Genomic DNA, 18648 nt, shown 5'->3' on the forward strand with positions numbered 1-18648 from the left:
AGAAGGAGGCACAGAAATCACACTCTTAATTTCATTGAATGAAGGCTGCTGCTTTTGAACACCAGATACTGCTATGAAGATAAACCATCTAGTTACAGCGCCTTGCTCCTGGCAAAGGCAGACAGAATCTGTGGGTTAGAAACCTGCTTCACACCCCTCAGCAGCAAAGCGTTAGTTATACCTCTGCACAGATTCAGTTTTCCTGCTTTGTTGTGTTGTGCATTGCCTTGTACCCCATTACCACAGTTTGTATTCAGACCTTCACAAAGCCCAGGCAGCTTATTTGCCTGAGCTCTTCTAGCCACTGCCTGGGAAGAGGGGATGTGTCTGGCAGCAGCAGGCAGGGAAAACAGCAGTGGCTGGTAAGAACCTGGAAAGGGCCAGGGCAACACAGGGGCCAAAGTCTCCTGAGTGTATCCAGGTACTGGCAAAGGCTCCTTTACAAGTCTGAAGCAAAGAAGAAGGATTCCGTAGGAATCAAGTTTTGACCTGAAAATATTTCAGAATCCAGAGCCCTGGATGAAGGAGACTTTAAGAAGTGTTTTCTGCACAAAATATATGCTGTCTGCTGTTGGGATGACTTTCTAATGCCCGGGGATCTAATACAAATTATCACTGCAGTTTCAGATGGAGGCCTTATTCCTCACTTCCAAGTCAAAGCTGGGGAAATGTTGCGCTAGGCACTCTTAAACAAGTGCCCTGTTATGTACCAGAGCTGGCTACATTTTAATATAGAGGAAATTACTCCTGTACCCACATAATTTATAAACCACTTCAGGGTCAAAACCATTTCTAAGATGAGGGAAAAAAGGTCTCAGCTAGGTTTCATAGGGAAAATTATTTGTTCCATAGCTTAATTTCATAGCTTCTTCTTCTCTAAGTTCAGATTTGGAGACAAGTGTTGCAAATTTTAGCACAAGACACATAGACATTGATGTTTTTCATGTCAAGCTGTTGGATCCAATGAAATGACATGAGAATATCATCCTTTGTTTTTAAAAATTATGATTCTGGTTAAGAAACACTGTAAAAATTAGACCAACTACACCCAGAAAATCAGCAAAAAAGGCAAGGTAAATATAAAGGTATCAAACTCATTGTATGCATAAGGGTCTGATGGCTTGGTCAGGTGAAATGTTCAATTTTGGGTTGACAGCATCGTGGAATTTAGCTGAAAATGTGTATGAAATAATGGATGGAAGAAAACATATGCTATGATCTCCTGGCTATACTGAGCATACTCTATCACTATTGATGGCATATCTTGGAATTCCTAGGAAGCACATTTTAGGAGTCAAGAGATTGTGATGATAATTTCAGAAAAGAGACTTTAAGTCTGTTTGCCTAATTTCTGTATTTTTGTTCGCAGAATTTCTATGAAGGTGTTTTGAAAGTGCTTGGAGAAGAAGATGAAAATGAACAGGAGGAAGTTAAACTCAAGCAGGGCTTAAGGGAACTCCCTGAAATTTATGAATTACACCAAGACATCCTGGGAGAACTGGAAGAAAGAGTTCTTAAATGGTAAGTATGGAATGGCATGGTTTGATGGCCTTAACACACCCTCCACAGTAGGTGGGTGAACTCGTCACTGTCCCCTTGACCCCACTAGCAGGGAGGCTGGGATTCCAGCAGAGATGAAGGGGGTAGAACCTGAACTACTTTGGCAGATTTTGCATAAAGGCAGGAAGGAAGTAAATGTAGAGGCTGCCAGGCTAAGAAACCAAACACTGAAACATTTGTGCAGTGCACAGCCCATGAGTCCGAAATGCCCCATCAGTCAGTGAGGACAGCCTGCTGGCTTCATATGCATTATCCTCTGATGCCAGTTCAGTCATCACCAAGCATCTTCACACTGATGGCCCGAGGCCACGGAAGGCAGGATCAGCAGACATCAGAATCAATCCTAAAGATCACCTGCTTACAGAAATCTACATAGCAACTGCATAGCTCTCAGATAAGGGACACCCCCTTGCTCCCAGCAGCAAGGCAGGGCTCTGCACAGGCTAGGCTTCCAAGCCAAATAGACACTGGCAGCCTGCTGAGGGACTCCACCTAAGCCAAACATCCTCACAGGGTGAAGTCTTTCCATGAGAGCATAAGACCATGCCTACCTAGGACAGACAAAGCTGCAAAAAAATTCATTCAGTTAAGGAGACCTCTGACTTAAGCCGGGTTGCCATGCCCTAGTCTATCAAACTGCTGGAATAAGAATGTCTAAGAGAAATTACCTCTGCAGACCCAAGCTGACTAAACCTACAGCAGCTAGCAGAGCCCCTGGCCTAGACTGAACTGCTCTGGTTCTGACAGCTTATGACAGACCATGCAGCTGACACCTCCATCCTGCTGGACTCCAGGAGGCAGTGGTCACCGGCAGTGGCTGATCCTATCCCAGCACTGCCACTGAGCAGTTAAGAAAGTCAGTTAGATCAGGAACTTTTCAGTAGCAATCCTAAATGCAGGGCACAGCTCTCCTTGTCAGCTCTGCACTTTCAAGTCAAAGCACACAACAAAGAAAGAAAAGGCTAAAGGGAACTGTATATTGGTTCATGTCTGCCAAGGGGCTGCTACAAATGGTAAAGACTTAAAATATTTCATCAATAATTTATGATTTATACACTCATAAAACAAACAGAAGTGGTGTTTCCAGCTGGGATCTAAAATGACTTGTGTCCTAAAGAAGTCACAGCCCTACTCTAGCCACAACCTGCCCGTTCCCTAAGATTCTGACCAGAAATACTCTGTGGTACTGGGGAAAAAAACAGGCTCTATGCAAATACTCCCAACACAACAGAATGACAAATGGTATAGGGCTGCACTTATATAGGTTCCCAGGTCACCACCACCCTTGAACCTTCCAGTAAGTCCTTGCCAGTGTCTGTGATACTCCAGACACACTGTTGCTCTGACATCCCCAGGAACCATGTTCCTCTCTTAACTATGATTATTCTTTCACAGTCTCAGATTTTGCCCTATTCTCTCCTTGTACATGCTTTGCAAATATTTCAATACTGTGCAAATGGATGCTGAGACAGATGATGGTGGGGCAGTGCTGAGAAGGGGGCAATGAAGGAGAGCTGAAGATATGATGTTACAACTGAAGTTGTTATGTTATCCCACCACAAACAGTGCTGAAAGCATTGCAGCAGCTGGAAGGTCTGTTTAGAGAAGCAGAAGCTGTGTCCAGAAAAGAGACATTCTACCCACTACAGACACACAGTGCTGCTATGGCAAAGGCACAGTTGAAGGATCAGCCCCTCAGGGTGCCCATTCTACAGCAGCCTGTTTTGTTATCCAGTATGTCAGTGAAGCACTCCCTCTTTCCTGCCATTTAACCTAGACTATAGCTGTATAGCTATAGACTTAGCCATTGTGGGTCTCATACAATGAGAAAGAAGTATGGCTCTTCTTTATTTACTTATTTGCTGCTGCTTTTCTTTCTCTGGCCTTAGGGAGGAACACCAGAAAGTTGCTGACATTTTTCTCTCCAGAAAATCAAGGCTGAATCACCACACAGCATACATTATGCAGTTTGATAGGAATTTGGCTTTGCTAGATGAAACCTGCCTTAAATATTCTCAACTGGCTACCATAATTCAGGATTTTGAGGTAAGGTTCCCATGGTGTTTTTACCTTCATTAATGCATGGTTGTGCCATAGGGCTTACTCAAAGATCTTTTTTCAGCAACTCCACCAGTGTTCACATAGGGTAGAATGGAAGAATAGCTCTCTTCACACATCCTGGTGCTAAAACTGAAATGAGATGTTCACACGTGCATGATATGTTTCTGTTTCTGTGTGTGCATACAAAATGTATGTTTATGAATCTACAGGTGCATGATGTGTTTCTGTGTGTGTACACAAAATGTATATTTGTGAATCTACAGGTCTGTGAGTATATTTTGCTGAAATATATGCACATAGTGGATTAGTTTCTCAGTCATGTATCAACTTATCAAGCTCTTTGAGGAGGTGTTCGAGTTTATAACTATTGTTATTACCATCTCTTCGTATCTTCCCTTCTTTCACTGCATTTTCCATCCTTTCTTTTGTATTGGGTCTCACCAGGATGAAGTTAGGGTTAGCCTGTGTAGGTGCTTAGCTGTTGGCAGTGATCAACCCACATCATCTTTACATTTCTCTGCATTTTTAAATGCATGTTAAATGCTTCCTCTGTTTACAGAGGATGTTGTGACAGGCAACACTGAACTGCACAGGAAGACACAAACTCCACTGGCCAGACACAAGGTTCTTTTCATCTAGAATCCCTGAATGGTCTGTAACCTCTAGTCCTGTAACCTCTGGCCCTGTAGTAAGAAACATGTATTTTCCAGTTCTGTTAACTCACTCGTCCATGCTGAATAAATGAAAAACACCATCAAGACACGTGTGACAGAAATTCCATGATTCCTGATTACATTTTAGAGTACTGGCAATGTGGCCACTTCACATAATTTCAAAAGTGTAAACACATATGTGGATGGGAAATTTCAGTTGGGCTACACTGACTCTATTGATTTAAAGTGGTTAAAAGCTATGCTGCTTTATTGTGGGTCTAGAACCCCTGTTTCTTATTATCTTTAGCTGGTAAGAGAAATAACAATGTTTACTTGTGTGGCAGAGGGGCCTTAAGGATAAATTAGTGATCAGACCTTAAAGGTTATGTAGCATGCCGACTCTATGGGGTATGGATTATATTTTTCTCTGCAGCACATGTGAAATATTAAGAATAACAATTAATTTCAAAAGACACTTGGAAGTCAGCATTTACAAACAGATACCTTGCAATCACCACAATTGTTTCCTGTTAAGAGCTATGGGGATCTCTGATGGCTCACACTTCTCTGAACGTGAACTTGGCAAATGCAGGCTTTCTACTGAGAGCCTGTACTCCCAGCATCCATCCCAGCCACATGCCTATACGCTTCTGTCTTAGCTATTGACCCTGAGAATTAGCTCTTATTTCTAAGAAAGCAGATGAGGCTTTCACTAGGATGAGATCAGCCAGATTTTGCCCTAGAATCAGTGAGTTCTGTAACTTCTTGCCCTCTCACATGCATGCATATACACACAAATGAGGGGGAGGTGTGTCTAAGTCCTTTCCTATTGCATTTTTTTAAAGCATGACCACTATGATTTTTCCAGTCTTATAACACAGAATTTACAGCCTCATCTTGTTACTGGCACCTTTGACTTGAGTATGCGTGACTGGCAACGCTCAGCACAACCCTGAATGCACATTTGGTGAGAGCAGTCAGCCAGTCAGAGGAGTAATACAGTAACTTGAAACACCTCTACTGCCTTGGAAAATGCTGTCTTTTGCCAGCCATCTTTTAAATAGTTAGATTCCTTTCTCCTTTTGTCCCTCACAAGTGTCAAACACTTCAGAAATGTTGGTCAATGAACACTGAAACCCCGTGAAACTTGACTGGGATTTGGACTCAGATCTTGAAAGAAACCAGCTAGGTTTTGTGCCACTCCTCTCAGGTCCTGCTTTTTGGTGCCTCTGGAGATGTGGAGGCTTTTGAGGATTGAGTTTTGTGGATTGCTCTTGTTTTTGCAGCAATGTTGTGACACTTTGATGAGCTTTTAAATGGAATCATTTAGGTTGGAAAAGACCCTTAAGATCATTGAGTCCAACTGTAAACTTAACAGCACTAAACAATGTGCCTAATCACCACATCTTTTAAATACCTCTAGGGATGGTGACTCAACCGCTTCCCTGGGCAGCCTGTTCCAATGATTGACAACCCTTTCGGTGAAGAAATTTTTCCTAATATCCAACCAAAACCTCCCCTGGCACAGCTTAAGGCCATTTCCTCTCATCCTATTGCTTGTTACATGGGAAGAGAGACCAGCACCCGCCTTGCTACAACCTCCTTGCAGGTAGTTGTAGAGAGCAATAAGGTCTCCCCTCAGCCTCCTCTTCTCCAGGCTAAACCCCCCCAGCTCCCTCAGCCGCTCCCCAGCACACTTGTGCTCCAGACCCTTCCCCAGCTCTCCAGACCCTTCTCTGGACACGCTCCAGCACCTCAAGGTCCTTCCTGTACTGAGGGGCCCAAAACTGAACCCAGCATTCGAGGTGTGGCCTCACCAGTGCCGAGCACAGGGGCACCATCCTGTGGCACCATGTGGCCTGCTCCTGCTGGCCACACTATTCCTGCTACCAGCCAGGATGCTGTTGGCCTTCTTGGCCACCTGGGCACACTGCTGGCGCCTGTTCAGACGGCTGTTGACTAACACCCCCAGGTCCTTTTCCTCCATGCAGCTTTCCCACCACTCTGCCCCAGGCCTGGAGCATTGCCTGGGGTTGGTGTGACCCAAGGGCAGGACCCGGCACTGAGCCTTGTTGAACCTCCTACCACTGACCTCAGTCCATCGATCCAGCCTGTCCAGATCCCTCTGCAGAGCCTTCCTACCCTTGAGCAGATCGACACTCCCGCCCAGCTTGGTGTTGTCTGCAATCTTACTGAGGGTGCACTCGATCCCCTCGTCCAGATCGTCAGTAAAGATATTAAATAGAACCGGCCCCAATACTGAGCCCTGGGGAACACCACTTGTGACCAGTCCCCAACTGGATTTAGCTGCATTCACCACAACTCTTTGGGCCCGGCCATCCAGCCGGTTGTTTACCCAGCAAAGAGTACACCCGTCCAAGCCATGAGCAGTCAGCCTCTCTAGGAGGATGCTGTGGGAGGTGGTATCAAAGGTTTTACTAAAGTCCAGGTAGACAACACCCACAGCCTTTCTGTCATCCACGAAGCAGGTCACTTTGTCATAGAAGGAGATCAGGTCAGTCAAGTAGGACCTGTCTTTCATAAACCCATGCTGGCTGGGCCTGATATGCAGCAATATGCAATGGGTCGAATCTAAAGGGTGAAGGTAAAGACAAAAATGCTACTTCTTTTCCATGCGTGTGTTAAATCTGACCACAACATCACTTTATTTCTTGTAAACACTCTCTGGACATTCAGTTCCAACTCAATCACAGGGAGATGCTTTGCTGTATTTTGCTCAATTCCATGCCTTGAAATAAGATACTAAAAAGTTGCAGGCAGAATAAACTTTCAGTCCAAAAAAGGAATAACAATGAGAAGCTTCACTGAGATCTGATACCACTGTCTTCAGATGCCACCCTAAAATCTTTATCCAACCTTTACCTTCTAAATGGTACTTGCTTTCCTCCCTTTTCTCTCTGAGTCCAAAATATTTGTGAATGATGCCATAGGAAAGAAACTGTTTACAGTGCTTCTTTATAGTCACAAAGACAATACCCCTAGCAAGCTGGGTAAATTGGGAATGATTCAATGGAATTTGTGCATGCAATTGGTAGCAAACTTTCATAGTACGCATCAGGTGGAGATGACAATTTGCTGCTGAGCTCACACATCTCTGATCTTTGTGTTTCCTTTCCCTTCCGTTGAGGACAGCAGAGCTCTGGTGGCAGCCCTCAGAGTGTGAAACACCAGCTTTTGAAGGTGGTGCAGCGTGTCTTCCAGTATCGTGTGCTGCTCACAGGTCAGTACTGTTGTCAGTACTCAGTTGCTGTCTGGGACTTCCTGGGAACTTCAATATGTTTAGTATGGGATTTGGGAAATGTCAGGGAGCCTGGGAAGGAGCAGGCACTTCTTCAGCACAACCACACTGAAAGGTCACAAAAAAGTGTAAGGTCAGGTGCTTTTAGGCATTCCTTCTTGGCTTTTTCCTTTTGTGAATTAGGAGAGGCACAGTTCAGCCTCATGGCCAGCAAACAGGTTTGATTTTATTTATGTCAAGGGTGATTATCAGAGACAGTAGGGGACAGTAGTCCCCAGCAAGGGGACTCTGTACTGCATCCTGTATGACAGTGGCAAGCACCATCTCCTTCTATTCCATCAACAAAGCAGTTGTACCCAGTAGGGCACCCTAAGCCCTATGTCACTACACCTAAGGCTAGTGATATGTTTAAGCAAAAATCACAGTCCAATTTCTCTGCACTGTAGGAGGCAGAGATCCAAATTTACATTAACAGTACATTTACAGATTTTACATTTACAGTAACACCTTCCCTTTACATTCAGGACCATATATCTAACTCCCACCTGGAGTCTCTCCAAGGAGGGTTGTGTAATCTGGTGGCTCATCCTCTGCAAGCCACAGCAAATCTAGCAAGTCTGAGCCTGTGAGGGGAGCACACATTCTGGAACATTCTGGAGTTTAGGTTTGTAATTAATGAACAGGTTGGGGAAGGAAATAGTGAAATGTAACAATGAATCTCAGTGTTGTCAAGTGATTTAGTCAGATCAGAACACAAAAGAGCAGGCATCCATAGATATAAAGATGGAGAAATGCTTTGGGAGTATGTATATGTGTGGGTGGAGAGAGATGCAAGTTATGTGTGGGACAGTAAAAAAGAAGCCATAAACCCTGCCCATACTCAACAGCCGATGAAGGGCACGGCATATTAGAAGAGACTTCTATAAATGCAGCAGAACAAAGTGACCATATGAAATTTTTATTCACAGCACAGATTAGCAGCAGTTTCGTCTTGCTCCAGACACTTTGATCAAGGATGCAACTCATTATTCACAGATGGTTTAGCTATTTTAGTACGAGCAATACAAATGAACACCAGATGTCAATAGTTGGACTTTTTTTCTGTCTGACTTGCTTCCCTCTCTGGGTGTGTCTACATTAAGGGCAATTTTCCAGACTTGTGCGTTGCAGTACTTAGTAGTCTCACATGATTCTTACTGTGTTTTTTAGTACTTGCACAAAAATTCTGCATCTAAGAAAATGGACTTGGCATGTCCCTGTCAGAAATACCCCCACTATGCTCTGTTTTCTCTGCCCGTTTCTGTGGTGCACAAGGTGAATTGCAAACATGAAGTATGGTGTTTTGTGAGAGAGCTGGAAGGGTTTCAGTGCAGCTCCAGTGACTGGAATCTGTCTATGCTTGAAGCAACTTGAGCTCCTCCTTGTCGCAGGTACTGGCACTAACTGGGAAAATGAAAGCTTTTGTGTGTAGTGGGATAAGGTCTGCTGGATTACGATATTCCAGAAAAGAGGTTTGCTGCTTCAGTTCTTCACCTCAAGAAACCAAGCCCCTTTTTGCCTCCTAGGACAGGGTGTTTCTGGAAAAGTGCAGTCCTTCAGATTCTCTAGACAGGATAAAAAAATTAAAATATGCGGGTGTACTTGTATGTTCATAACTAACTATTTCTACCAGATAAGGAAGGATATTTTATGAGGATGTTGGTTGCCAATTATTGTGCTACAGCTAAAAGGAGTTGGCCACTAAGTTAAATGTCCATAGCCAAGGACAGAGCTTGCAGCTGTGAAAAGGATGCTAAATATTGCCTGATAACACCGCACAACCTCTTCCTGCCTGAATGAGTACAGGCAGATGCTTTCCCAAATGCATGTAAAAGCCAGGTAGATTTCGGGACACCAGGCAGAGCACAGCACTAGAAGTAGAAATGTGTATGGATAGGACATTCAAGGGAATGGATATCCATGCACAGCACTATTTTCAGCACAGAGGCCTAGTTCTTGGGTGCAGAATTTAGAAGTCTGGATTCATCAGAAAGATAAGAATTAAGTATTTCAGGATTAGGCTTTTAAAATGGTGGAACTCATATAGTACAGACATTAAAAGCATGAAGACCCAGACAAAGACAAGACAGATGATCCAAGCCAAGTAGTCCAAATAACACTGACAGGTTAAAGGTTTGTATATAATGCAAATATAATTCCTGTACATGTAAGTCATATTGTGTGTATTTTACAGAATCTATTTTCAGAATGTGATTGAGTTAGTAGTAATCATTGAACTCTGCATGTACAGAACCAATCTCCTTCCTGTGTCTATAAAATGCATGTAATTCACTTATATAGAAAATCAGTCATTACAGCCAAAACTATTCATTCAGATGGGAAAATAGAATTCATTAGAACAATTATTTGTAAAGCGGTGCTACTCAGCAATTCTCTTGGCTAAGAAACAAGGAAATATTTTTGTCACTCTCTGTTTATTTGTTTATACCTGCCAAGTTACGTGATCCAAATCTGCATCAACGCTCTTGCATTGATTCTCAAAGCAGAATGCAGTCAAAGATGAGTTTTGCTTTGGAAAGAGGCTATATACACTTAATTATTTGGGAATAAAGTGATATGGGACATTACTGTATATGCCCCTTCCCTGGAAGTGTTCAAGGTCAGGCTGGACGGGACTTTGAGCAACCTGGTCTAGTGGAAGGTGTCCCTGCCCATGGCAAGGGGGTTGGACTAGATGTCTTTAAGGTCCCTCCCAACCCAAGTCATTCTGTTGTTCTATGATGAGGATTTTATGTTTTAGTCAATAACACTACAAATTATGTGGATCTGTATTCTGATTACTGGACGTCTGTGTCTGTCTGATTATTTTCTACAGATTACTTGAATAATCTTTGCCCTGATTCTACAGAGTATGAAGACACACAAGGTAAAATTAAACAGAACAAAAATTCTGCTTTGCTAACTCTGCTTCTAAAGAAGTACAGGATCTATACTGGTAGTATATGGAAGAGGACTATTTTCAAGATTTTGTGTTAACAGGTTAGATGTAAGATCTGTAAGAACTGATGATTAATTTAGACAAATTATTTAGGGCAAGAACCCTACTTTTTTTTTCTTTGAAACTTGTGGGCCTCCTATGGTTATGACGTGATCAACCTACATTATCTTACATTATTATACAAGCATGGTGCAGATATTGTAGCTCTGTCCCAGTTATTGGGGAAATCCTAGTCCTCTCTGGCTCTGTGCATATTTGGCCTGATCACTGTGAAGTCATTTGGGATGGCTCCACCTGCTTATTTGTGTACCATTATTTGTGTATGCCTGCTGTGTTCTGTGAACTTTGGAGAAACCCAGGAGGTTTGAATCATGTATCTGTACTCTTGATTTCTTAAGCCTAAGTAAAATTGAAGGACACTGCATAAAAATCAGTTCTGCATAATGAAGAACAACTCCAGATGTTCGGCTGCTAACACTATCCTTTCCAACACATTAGTTGGTTAAAGCAGAAGTCTCCTACTCCCACTGAAGTCAAAGCCAGGTTTAGCTGTGGCCTCAGTGGGAGTAGCTTCCAGGCTGGAGTAAGCAGGTATAACATTGTATTAATGAAACCAGTTACCTCTCTGTTACGCTGAGTGTAAATCCAAACCAACTCATAGCAATAAGGTCTGTGACTGACTGAAGGTTAGTCAGTTCTGACCAAGAGTAGAGACTCCTGCAAGATTTAGGACCCTAGACACTGAGAGTGGGACTACAGCTATACCAGTAATTTAAACAAGGCCAGGGCAGATGCTCAAGCCCTGTGGCCACAATTGCCTATCTTGGTTGTGGTTGGCACATGCTTGTCACGTTTCTGGCCAGTGATGGCTAGCTTGCTCCCAGATTATGCCAAGAAACAGACAGGATGCCCTGCTCCACAGGGGAAGAGATATGAGATAAGGACCTGAGCCATGTTATGCCACTGCTCTCAGGGCCAGCAAACATGCCCTGGCCCAGGTTATTTGCTAGTGGAGAATCCAGGTGTTAATTCATGTCACCACTTCATACACACTTCTGTCAGAAAGGGATGACCTGTCCTCTCCCTTGGCAGTAAGGGGAAACAGATTACCTTATGTTGCCATGCTTCTGGATGGCTAAAGCTGGGTTACATTAATCTCTCCCTACCACAAGCTCCAATTGTCAAAAATCTGCAACTAGAAAACATCACAAAAAGCTTTTGTGCCATGCAAGGTTGCTTAAAAGGGACCTCATGATCTCTCTCAGTCAGCACAAGTATGATGCAGAGTTTCACACAAGAAAACGATGAAGGGAAGGGGAACTGACAGCACTGTGCCATGTCTTAAATTTGCTGGGCAGTCACATTCTGGAGGTACCAAAGAAGTTAAAGGAGCTGCTGCAGGGATGTTGCTTACTTTTTTTTAAAGATGCCCTTGCAAACATAAGGGACTGGGGTTATTTTCTTACTCTTTTATGTGATTCACGGTGTTTGTTTTGCTTCATCCCTCAGCTGCCTTATTCATTGTTTCTGAAATCACAGACCGAGCCAATGACAGTATGCTCCAAGCGGTGAGTCCTACAATGACACATGCTCTCGATTGATAGTGTCTTTTCTGCACATCTGCTGAAGTAAATGCATATCTCTGCTAAATTCTGAAGCCTCCTCCAGGGTGAGACTTAAGGGTTTATACAGATCTGGTTGACAGTATTGCAGATGGAGTAGGTCTATGAACTTTAGTGCAGCTGTGCATGTTGTAAGTCACCATAGCAAGCAGCACAAAGTTTTTTCCTTCTTGGGTTGCTGAAATGGTATGTGGAGCAATGAAGTGAGAGGCAGGAATTTTCATGGTTGTATTGCCTGCCTGGAATGTTTCTAGAAATGAAATGTTGAAGACATCACAAATGTACTGTGAAAGATACATTCTGAGCTCATCTACATAATTTTTCCACAGTTCTGGAATCCCATTTTACTTCAGAATAGGTCATGGTTTATAGTCTTGCAAAAGATCACACAACCAAATAGACTGGCCAAGACTTTCATAGGTTAGAGCTCATGCCTAAATTCCGATTTAGGTATCTAAATAAATTACATAGCTTTCCAAAGCAATTAACAGTTTTGTAAGGTCAGTGTGATTTATTAATACTGCTTACATAATATTAGAGGCCTAATTTACTGGCAAAGATAGCCTGCATTAAGCTGGTCTTATGATCATTTGTTTGAGAAAAAACTCCTTTTCCTGTGAGGGTGCCAGAGCAGTGGCACAGGCTGCCCAGAGAGGCTGTGGACTCCCTTCCCTGGAGACATTCACACCCTGCCTGGACGCGGCCCTGTGCCCCCTGCTCTGGGTGTGCCTGCTCAAGCAGCGGGTGGGACGGGATGATCTCCAGAGGTCCCTTCCAAACCCCGCCAGTCTGTGATTCTGTGATTCTGTTTCCAAGGATCTAGGTCTGATTTTTGTCTAAGATGATAGGATTTTTCTATTGACATCAGTAAGAAGCAGTGTTGGGAGCCATAGAGAGCATAGAGAGTTGGGAGAACAGAGAGACTATCAGACACAGGATCCAGAAGGTTCCATAGGAATTCACCTTGGACCTCTGGGTGATAACTAAAGGCAGTGCCTTTTTTTTTTTTTTTGTCACACTAGCCACCCACACCTGCAGCTGAATATTCTCCTGAGGTCCATACTTGCTTTAGCCGCACAGACCTAGCATTCAGCTCAAGTAGTTAGAAAGAAGTACCTACAGTCTTCACAGTCTAATGAAATGTTGCTCAGTAAGTCCATAGTTTCAGAGTTGTTCTGTAGAGTGGCCAGATTACATTTCTTTTTGTGATAAAACTCTAAACTTGTTAGAGCTAGAAAATAGTCATAATACAGCCCAATATTAAAAAAAAAACCCACAACCATTTTAAGCACTTCTTTCCAAGGCATTTAGATTACCAAGGAGTACATGCAGGTGCTAAGGAAGATGTTGATTGTTATGTGGTTTGTGTTCAACAGCATGTATCTCATTCCAGGCAAACGGCATTTCATCCAATAGTGAGTGGTTACACTGAAGTGTTTCTTTCTTAAAAGGTGTCTCATCTTAAGTATTTTATCATTGCATTGAGTCACAGGGTTTTCAAGTGGTTGGGAATGTATCATACTTTTTTTGGAATCTTTCACATTTTATTTCTCATTTGAACATTGCTGAATTTAACATCATGCATTGGGATTTTGCAATGCCTTTGCTAAATTAAAGATCTCTTTGGCATTGCAAACATCCTTCCCTATGGTTAATTACAGATGACATTCAATTAACTTCTTTATTATTTTATTTACTGAGCAGAGAGAGGCTTGTTAATAGGCACTCAGGCACCAAAACACAGAATTCAGGAGACAAAGGAAAAACACCTGGGCATCAATGCAGACAAGGAGAAGAAACAAAATATCAACACTTCTTAGTAAGAGCTTGTTTTCAGGTAGGATTTTAAGGTTGAAAGAATGAGTGCACAGGAATTGTTAGGGAAAGACACATATTGGAGGCCACTACAGCTATGCACCAGCACTGCTGACTCAGCATATTCCCTTTAACACCTTTGTCCTCTGGCTGCAGGGGAATGGAACCACTGCATGAAGCAGTGAACTCAGAGTGTGTGACATGGTAAAAATGCAGTAGGTCATCTAGATGAAGGATGTTTTTTGCAACAGCTTGGGAGGTAAGAATGAAAGAGTCTCAAAACCTAGGATGCCCTTCATCTTTTAAAACTGAAGCTTTCATGCTTTGTTCAGAGAAGTGGAAGCATCTGGTTGCAGCAAATGAATCCAAGAGCCAAGAATGTCAACTTTTGCTCGCATCTGGAAATCTCTGCTGATCAGGTTTAAAAGCCATGTCTCTGATGTGTGCCAAGGTCATAAATGGAGCCCATGTGTTCATGGGCTGTTTCAGAACACCAAGTTCAGTGACGATCTCTTCATGGCCAGCAACAGACAAAACCCAAGCCTTCTATTATTTGCAACAGAAGGGGATAAGTTGTAGTTAAAACTACTTACTCTTTCCTGAATAGAGAAACCTGTCTTCATGGATCTGCCTCCTTCCCCATCTGATAGCTAGAAATTGAGACTGAGGCTCTGAATCTGCTTCTCCTGAAGCCAGTGGCAAAATTACCGCAGATCAACATGAAGTCCAACTGGTGGATTTCTGGTTTTGTGCAGAGATGATCTCAAGCCATGACAACAGATCAAGATTTCGAGCATTCTGAAGTTCAAGGTTTTTAATGTCAAAACTCAAAATTCAGATCTGCATTTCCACTTAATGCAAACTTTAAAAAGCTTGGACCTATTGATTTGGTTTAAGTCCATTTCCGCTTTTCTGCTCCAAGCTTCTCCACCCCCAACCCTATCCCAGCACATCTACCTCAGAACACATTCCCCCTTCATACAATAACATCAGCCCATTTGTTGTGTTGATGAGGCTCTGTGACAACCTGAAACCTTCAAACCTTCATTTTAAAGACAGGACTTTTTTTACTCCTGCTGATTGCTAATGAAAAGTTACAAACATGAATCATGTGTAAACAAAGCAGCACACTCTGCTTCAGCAAGCAGGCAGCCTGAACACCTTTGCTGAGTGTAAAACTATATCAGCTATGTTGACCTCTTTGGTTGCTTACTCTGAGCTTTATTTGAAGACAATTTGGGTATCAGCACAAACTATTTTGTCATCAGCCATTGTAGTAGATAGGATGGGGACAAAAGTCGGGAGGGAAGTCTTTGTAGATAAAATGTTGCAATACAGCCAAACATAATGGTGAAGGAGAAGAAGGGTAGGAGAAAGAGACAAGCAAAAGAGAAAAGCAAGATGCATGGAAAGAATGATGTTCATACAGAAAAATTGAGAGTGATGTTCATCGTTGACAGCAATAACCAGTAGTGAATTACTACATAAACACTACTCTTACCAAAACAAAAGAACAGATGTAGATTGCAGGGAGGATGTGGTCTAACAAGCCTAGAGTTTTATCATAAAAAGAAATGTAATCTGGCCTCTCTACAGAATGACTCTAAAACTACGCGCTTACTGAGCAAAGGTTTCAACAGGTTTGATTCTGATTTTCTTTCTCCTCAGGCAAAGGATTTAAAATCATTTTCCATTATTAAAGCATTCACAGAATCACAGAATCACAGAATGGCAGGGGTTGGAAGATCACCCCGTCCCACCCCCTGCTTGAGCAGGCAAACCCAGAGCAGGGGCACAGGACCACGTCCAGGCGGGGTGTGAATGTCTCCAGGGAAGGGACCCCACAGCCTCCCTGGGCAGCCTGTGCCACTGCTCTGGCACCCGCACAGGGAAGGGTTTTGTCCTCATGTTCAGGTGGAACTTCCCGTGTTCCAGCTTGTGCCTGTTGCCCCTTGGCCTGGCATTGGGCACCACTGAAAAGAGCCCGGCCCCATCCTCCTGACACCCGCCCTTCAGATATTTATAAGTACTGATGAGATCCCCCTCAGTCTTCTCTTGTCCAGGCTGAACAAACCCACATCTCTCAGCCTTTCCTCATTCTTTGTACCAAAATAATAAATATTTAATCATAAAACTGAAATCTCAGGAAAAGCTTCCACAGGGATACCTGTATTAGAGGTTGAGAATTTAAGAGCACAGTTCCTAACAGGTCACACATTTTTTTCTGGCACCTGTGATTCCTTAGATCTCACTCAGATTCATGGGATATTTGTGTGAATACTTTTCTGAAGTTAGAAGTATATATTAATGGCCAAAATCAAATTTGCTGTGTTGCATTACCATGCAGTGATTTAATCTCCACTAAGCCATGCTTTAATTTGAAGAACATCGCCATCTCATCTGAGTTTTACAGATGTCACAGACTGTATAATAATTGCCATTAATAATGTCTGTTTTGGAACAATTTAATCGCAAATTCCACATTGATTTTTACACTTCATTTTTTTTTATCATAGCATCAGAGCACATCTGCTCTTTTTTAAAACTGTGGCCTGGAAGAGATGAAACAAAATTTCCTTCTTTCCCATCTGTGTGAATGCTGTGGGTTTTGTGAAGGTGCAGGTTCACATCAAAGTTCAATATTCTGCTAAATCAGAGCTTGTCGTCCTGAATTAATATCCCATCCATAAAAGCCACAACCAGCAGTTCTTTTCTTCCTCTCAGATTTTAAAAAATGTGAAGAATTTAAGAAGTTACTCTAATTACAGAACAAACTGAACAATCTCACTCAAGACAGAGTGTTAATAATTTGTCATGTACCTGGTTGAAGTTCTAAGTGACAATTTAGACGTGGCATGTACCTGGAAGGAGGAATATTTCTGCTGCCATTTACCAACTCACCAAACTACACTCCAAAAATGAGACAGTTATAGTCTACATTTTCTGCAGAATATCAATAAATCATTATTAGCTTTTTTTTGTTTTATGGTAGTAATACTCTAGCAGTTTTTCCCTCGGAACTATTTTCAGAGACATTATGTTATTAACTATATCCACAGCATTTTCATCAAGTAGGAAAATATTACTTGCAATTCACAGACGTACAAACAGAGGCATAAGGCATACCATCACTGCGTAGCAGTAAGTCTGCCTGTAACTCCAGGAGACATCCACTACTTGAACTAAGCAGTGTTTGTATTGCTCTCTGAACTTCTGCAATCCATTAGAGGCCTTGAGGCACTAAGAGCTATAAATCATTGTTGCTATTAACAGCTGGTGAATTCCTTGGGGAGACGTTCCTCCTACATAGACATAATGATAATATGATGGAAGCTGCAGTTCACTGCTAAAATGGCCCAAGAAGGATTTCAGCCACCCATATCTGCTGTACTAGCTGGGTGGAGCTTTGTCTTCATTTTTTACTCGTAGTTTGTGAAGGATGTTTGAAAGGAGAATGATGGTAGTTTTAAGGAGAATGAAGAAAACGATATAAACAGGGAATTTTAGGGGAACTGTAGGGAAACTATATGCCCCTCAGCTGCCCACATTCCCAGATAAATTACTGTCCTTCACATGTGATGGCTGTTTGACTTCCTACAGGAAATGAGTTTGATACAAGTCTGTCCATTTCCTGGTGAACATGTGTCCATATTGCAAAAGTCAGCATTACAACAGGCGCCTCTGCTAGCAGTCCTAAGGAAAGCTGACGTGTATCTGAGCTGCAGCAACTTCTCCCACTCTTGTAGAAACCCCAATGAGTAGTACTAGCATTGGCCATGTGTGTGCTCGCAGGAGGGCACTGCATTTTCTACGGATGAAGAACAGGTTTCCATTGTGGAAGCTGTCAAATTGACAAGTTTTGCTAGGGCTAAAATACCCTTTAGTGATGGGAAAGTCCTTTGCAAATGTCTTTTGCAAATGTCAGCTGTCCCATGATCCCTGGTATTTCCTGTGTTATTAGTTTATACGTTCTGTTTCCATTTTGCTGGCCTATAGTATTTTAGAAGTGACCTGAAAAAAATCCATTTGTTAATTCCTGCACTACAAAAGAGATACCTGATGGCTGAAATTCTTGAAAATGTGTCAACTGCCAGTTATATTGCATGACCACAGTGCAACCCTGTGCTGGTAAAGGCTTGTAGGTGTTTCCATATGTTTAATATGCAGTTACTGATTAAGAACTAAACTTAGTATCATGCTAAAAAGTGTAATATTTCACCAGGGCAGTAACATACAGAGGTATTTCAGGCTTATCTCAAAAAGCAATCTGAGATAGGTACATTAATTGTGTTTAAATCCAGGGTAAATTAGCCTTGACAGACCATCATGTTGACATGGATATGCTCCTTCTGGTATCTGTGATAGCTTTCTTAATTAGCTGATTCTGTAGACAGCACTGATTTGTATCAGGCAGATACACTGTATGACCTAATCCTGTCTAACTAAGCCCAGGGGTACCCTAATGCCAGTCAATGGAGCGTAGGAAAACAGGCCATTATCTGTCATAGCAGAAAACTGTAGTCAAAGGCTGCCACGTCATGAAGCTATATCAAATACGATCCTTTACTCTGTAGTTTATCTGGGAGTGTAACTGAGGAGGTAGGATACAATGGCTAACTTAGACAAGAGACTCCTAATTTTTTGACATATTCCAGTGATGATTCATTCCTCCTGTGCAGC

The 18648-nt window shown here is 42.5% G+C and overlaps 1 protein-coding gene across 4 annotated transcripts in view; it reads left to right on the plus strand.

Annotated features, from left to right (window-relative positions):
• FGD5 (FYVE, RhoGEF and PH domain containing 5) overlaps window positions 1-18648 on the plus strand; it is a 116473-nt gene that overhangs the window by 69883 nt on the left and 27942 nt on the right. For 3 of the 4 annotated variants that reach the window (XR_012660964.1, XM_075095523.1, XM_075095525.1), the window contains exons 6-10: window positions 1370-1521; window positions 3450-3606; window positions 7428-7515; window positions 10409-10459; window positions 12041-12099. Coding sequence is in view for 3 of the 4 variants with exons in the window: in XM_075095523.1 (XP_074951624.1) it covers window positions 1370-1521; window positions 3450-3606; window positions 7428-7515; window positions 10409-10459; window positions 12041-12099 (507 nt within the window). In the remaining variant the exon portion in view is untranslated. The remainder of the gene's footprint in view (window positions 1-1369; window positions 1522-3449; window positions 3607-7427; window positions 7516-10408; window positions 10460-12040; window positions 12100-18648) is intronic. The other variant, XM_075095524.1, reaches the window with a different exon arrangement.

This window comes from Phalacrocorax aristotelis, chromosome 6 (assembly GCF_949628215.1).
Source record: "Phalacrocorax aristotelis chromosome 6, bGulAri2.1, whole genome shotgun sequence".
NCBI lineage: Eukaryota > Metazoa > Chordata > Aves > Suliformes > Phalacrocoracidae > Phalacrocorax > Phalacrocorax aristotelis.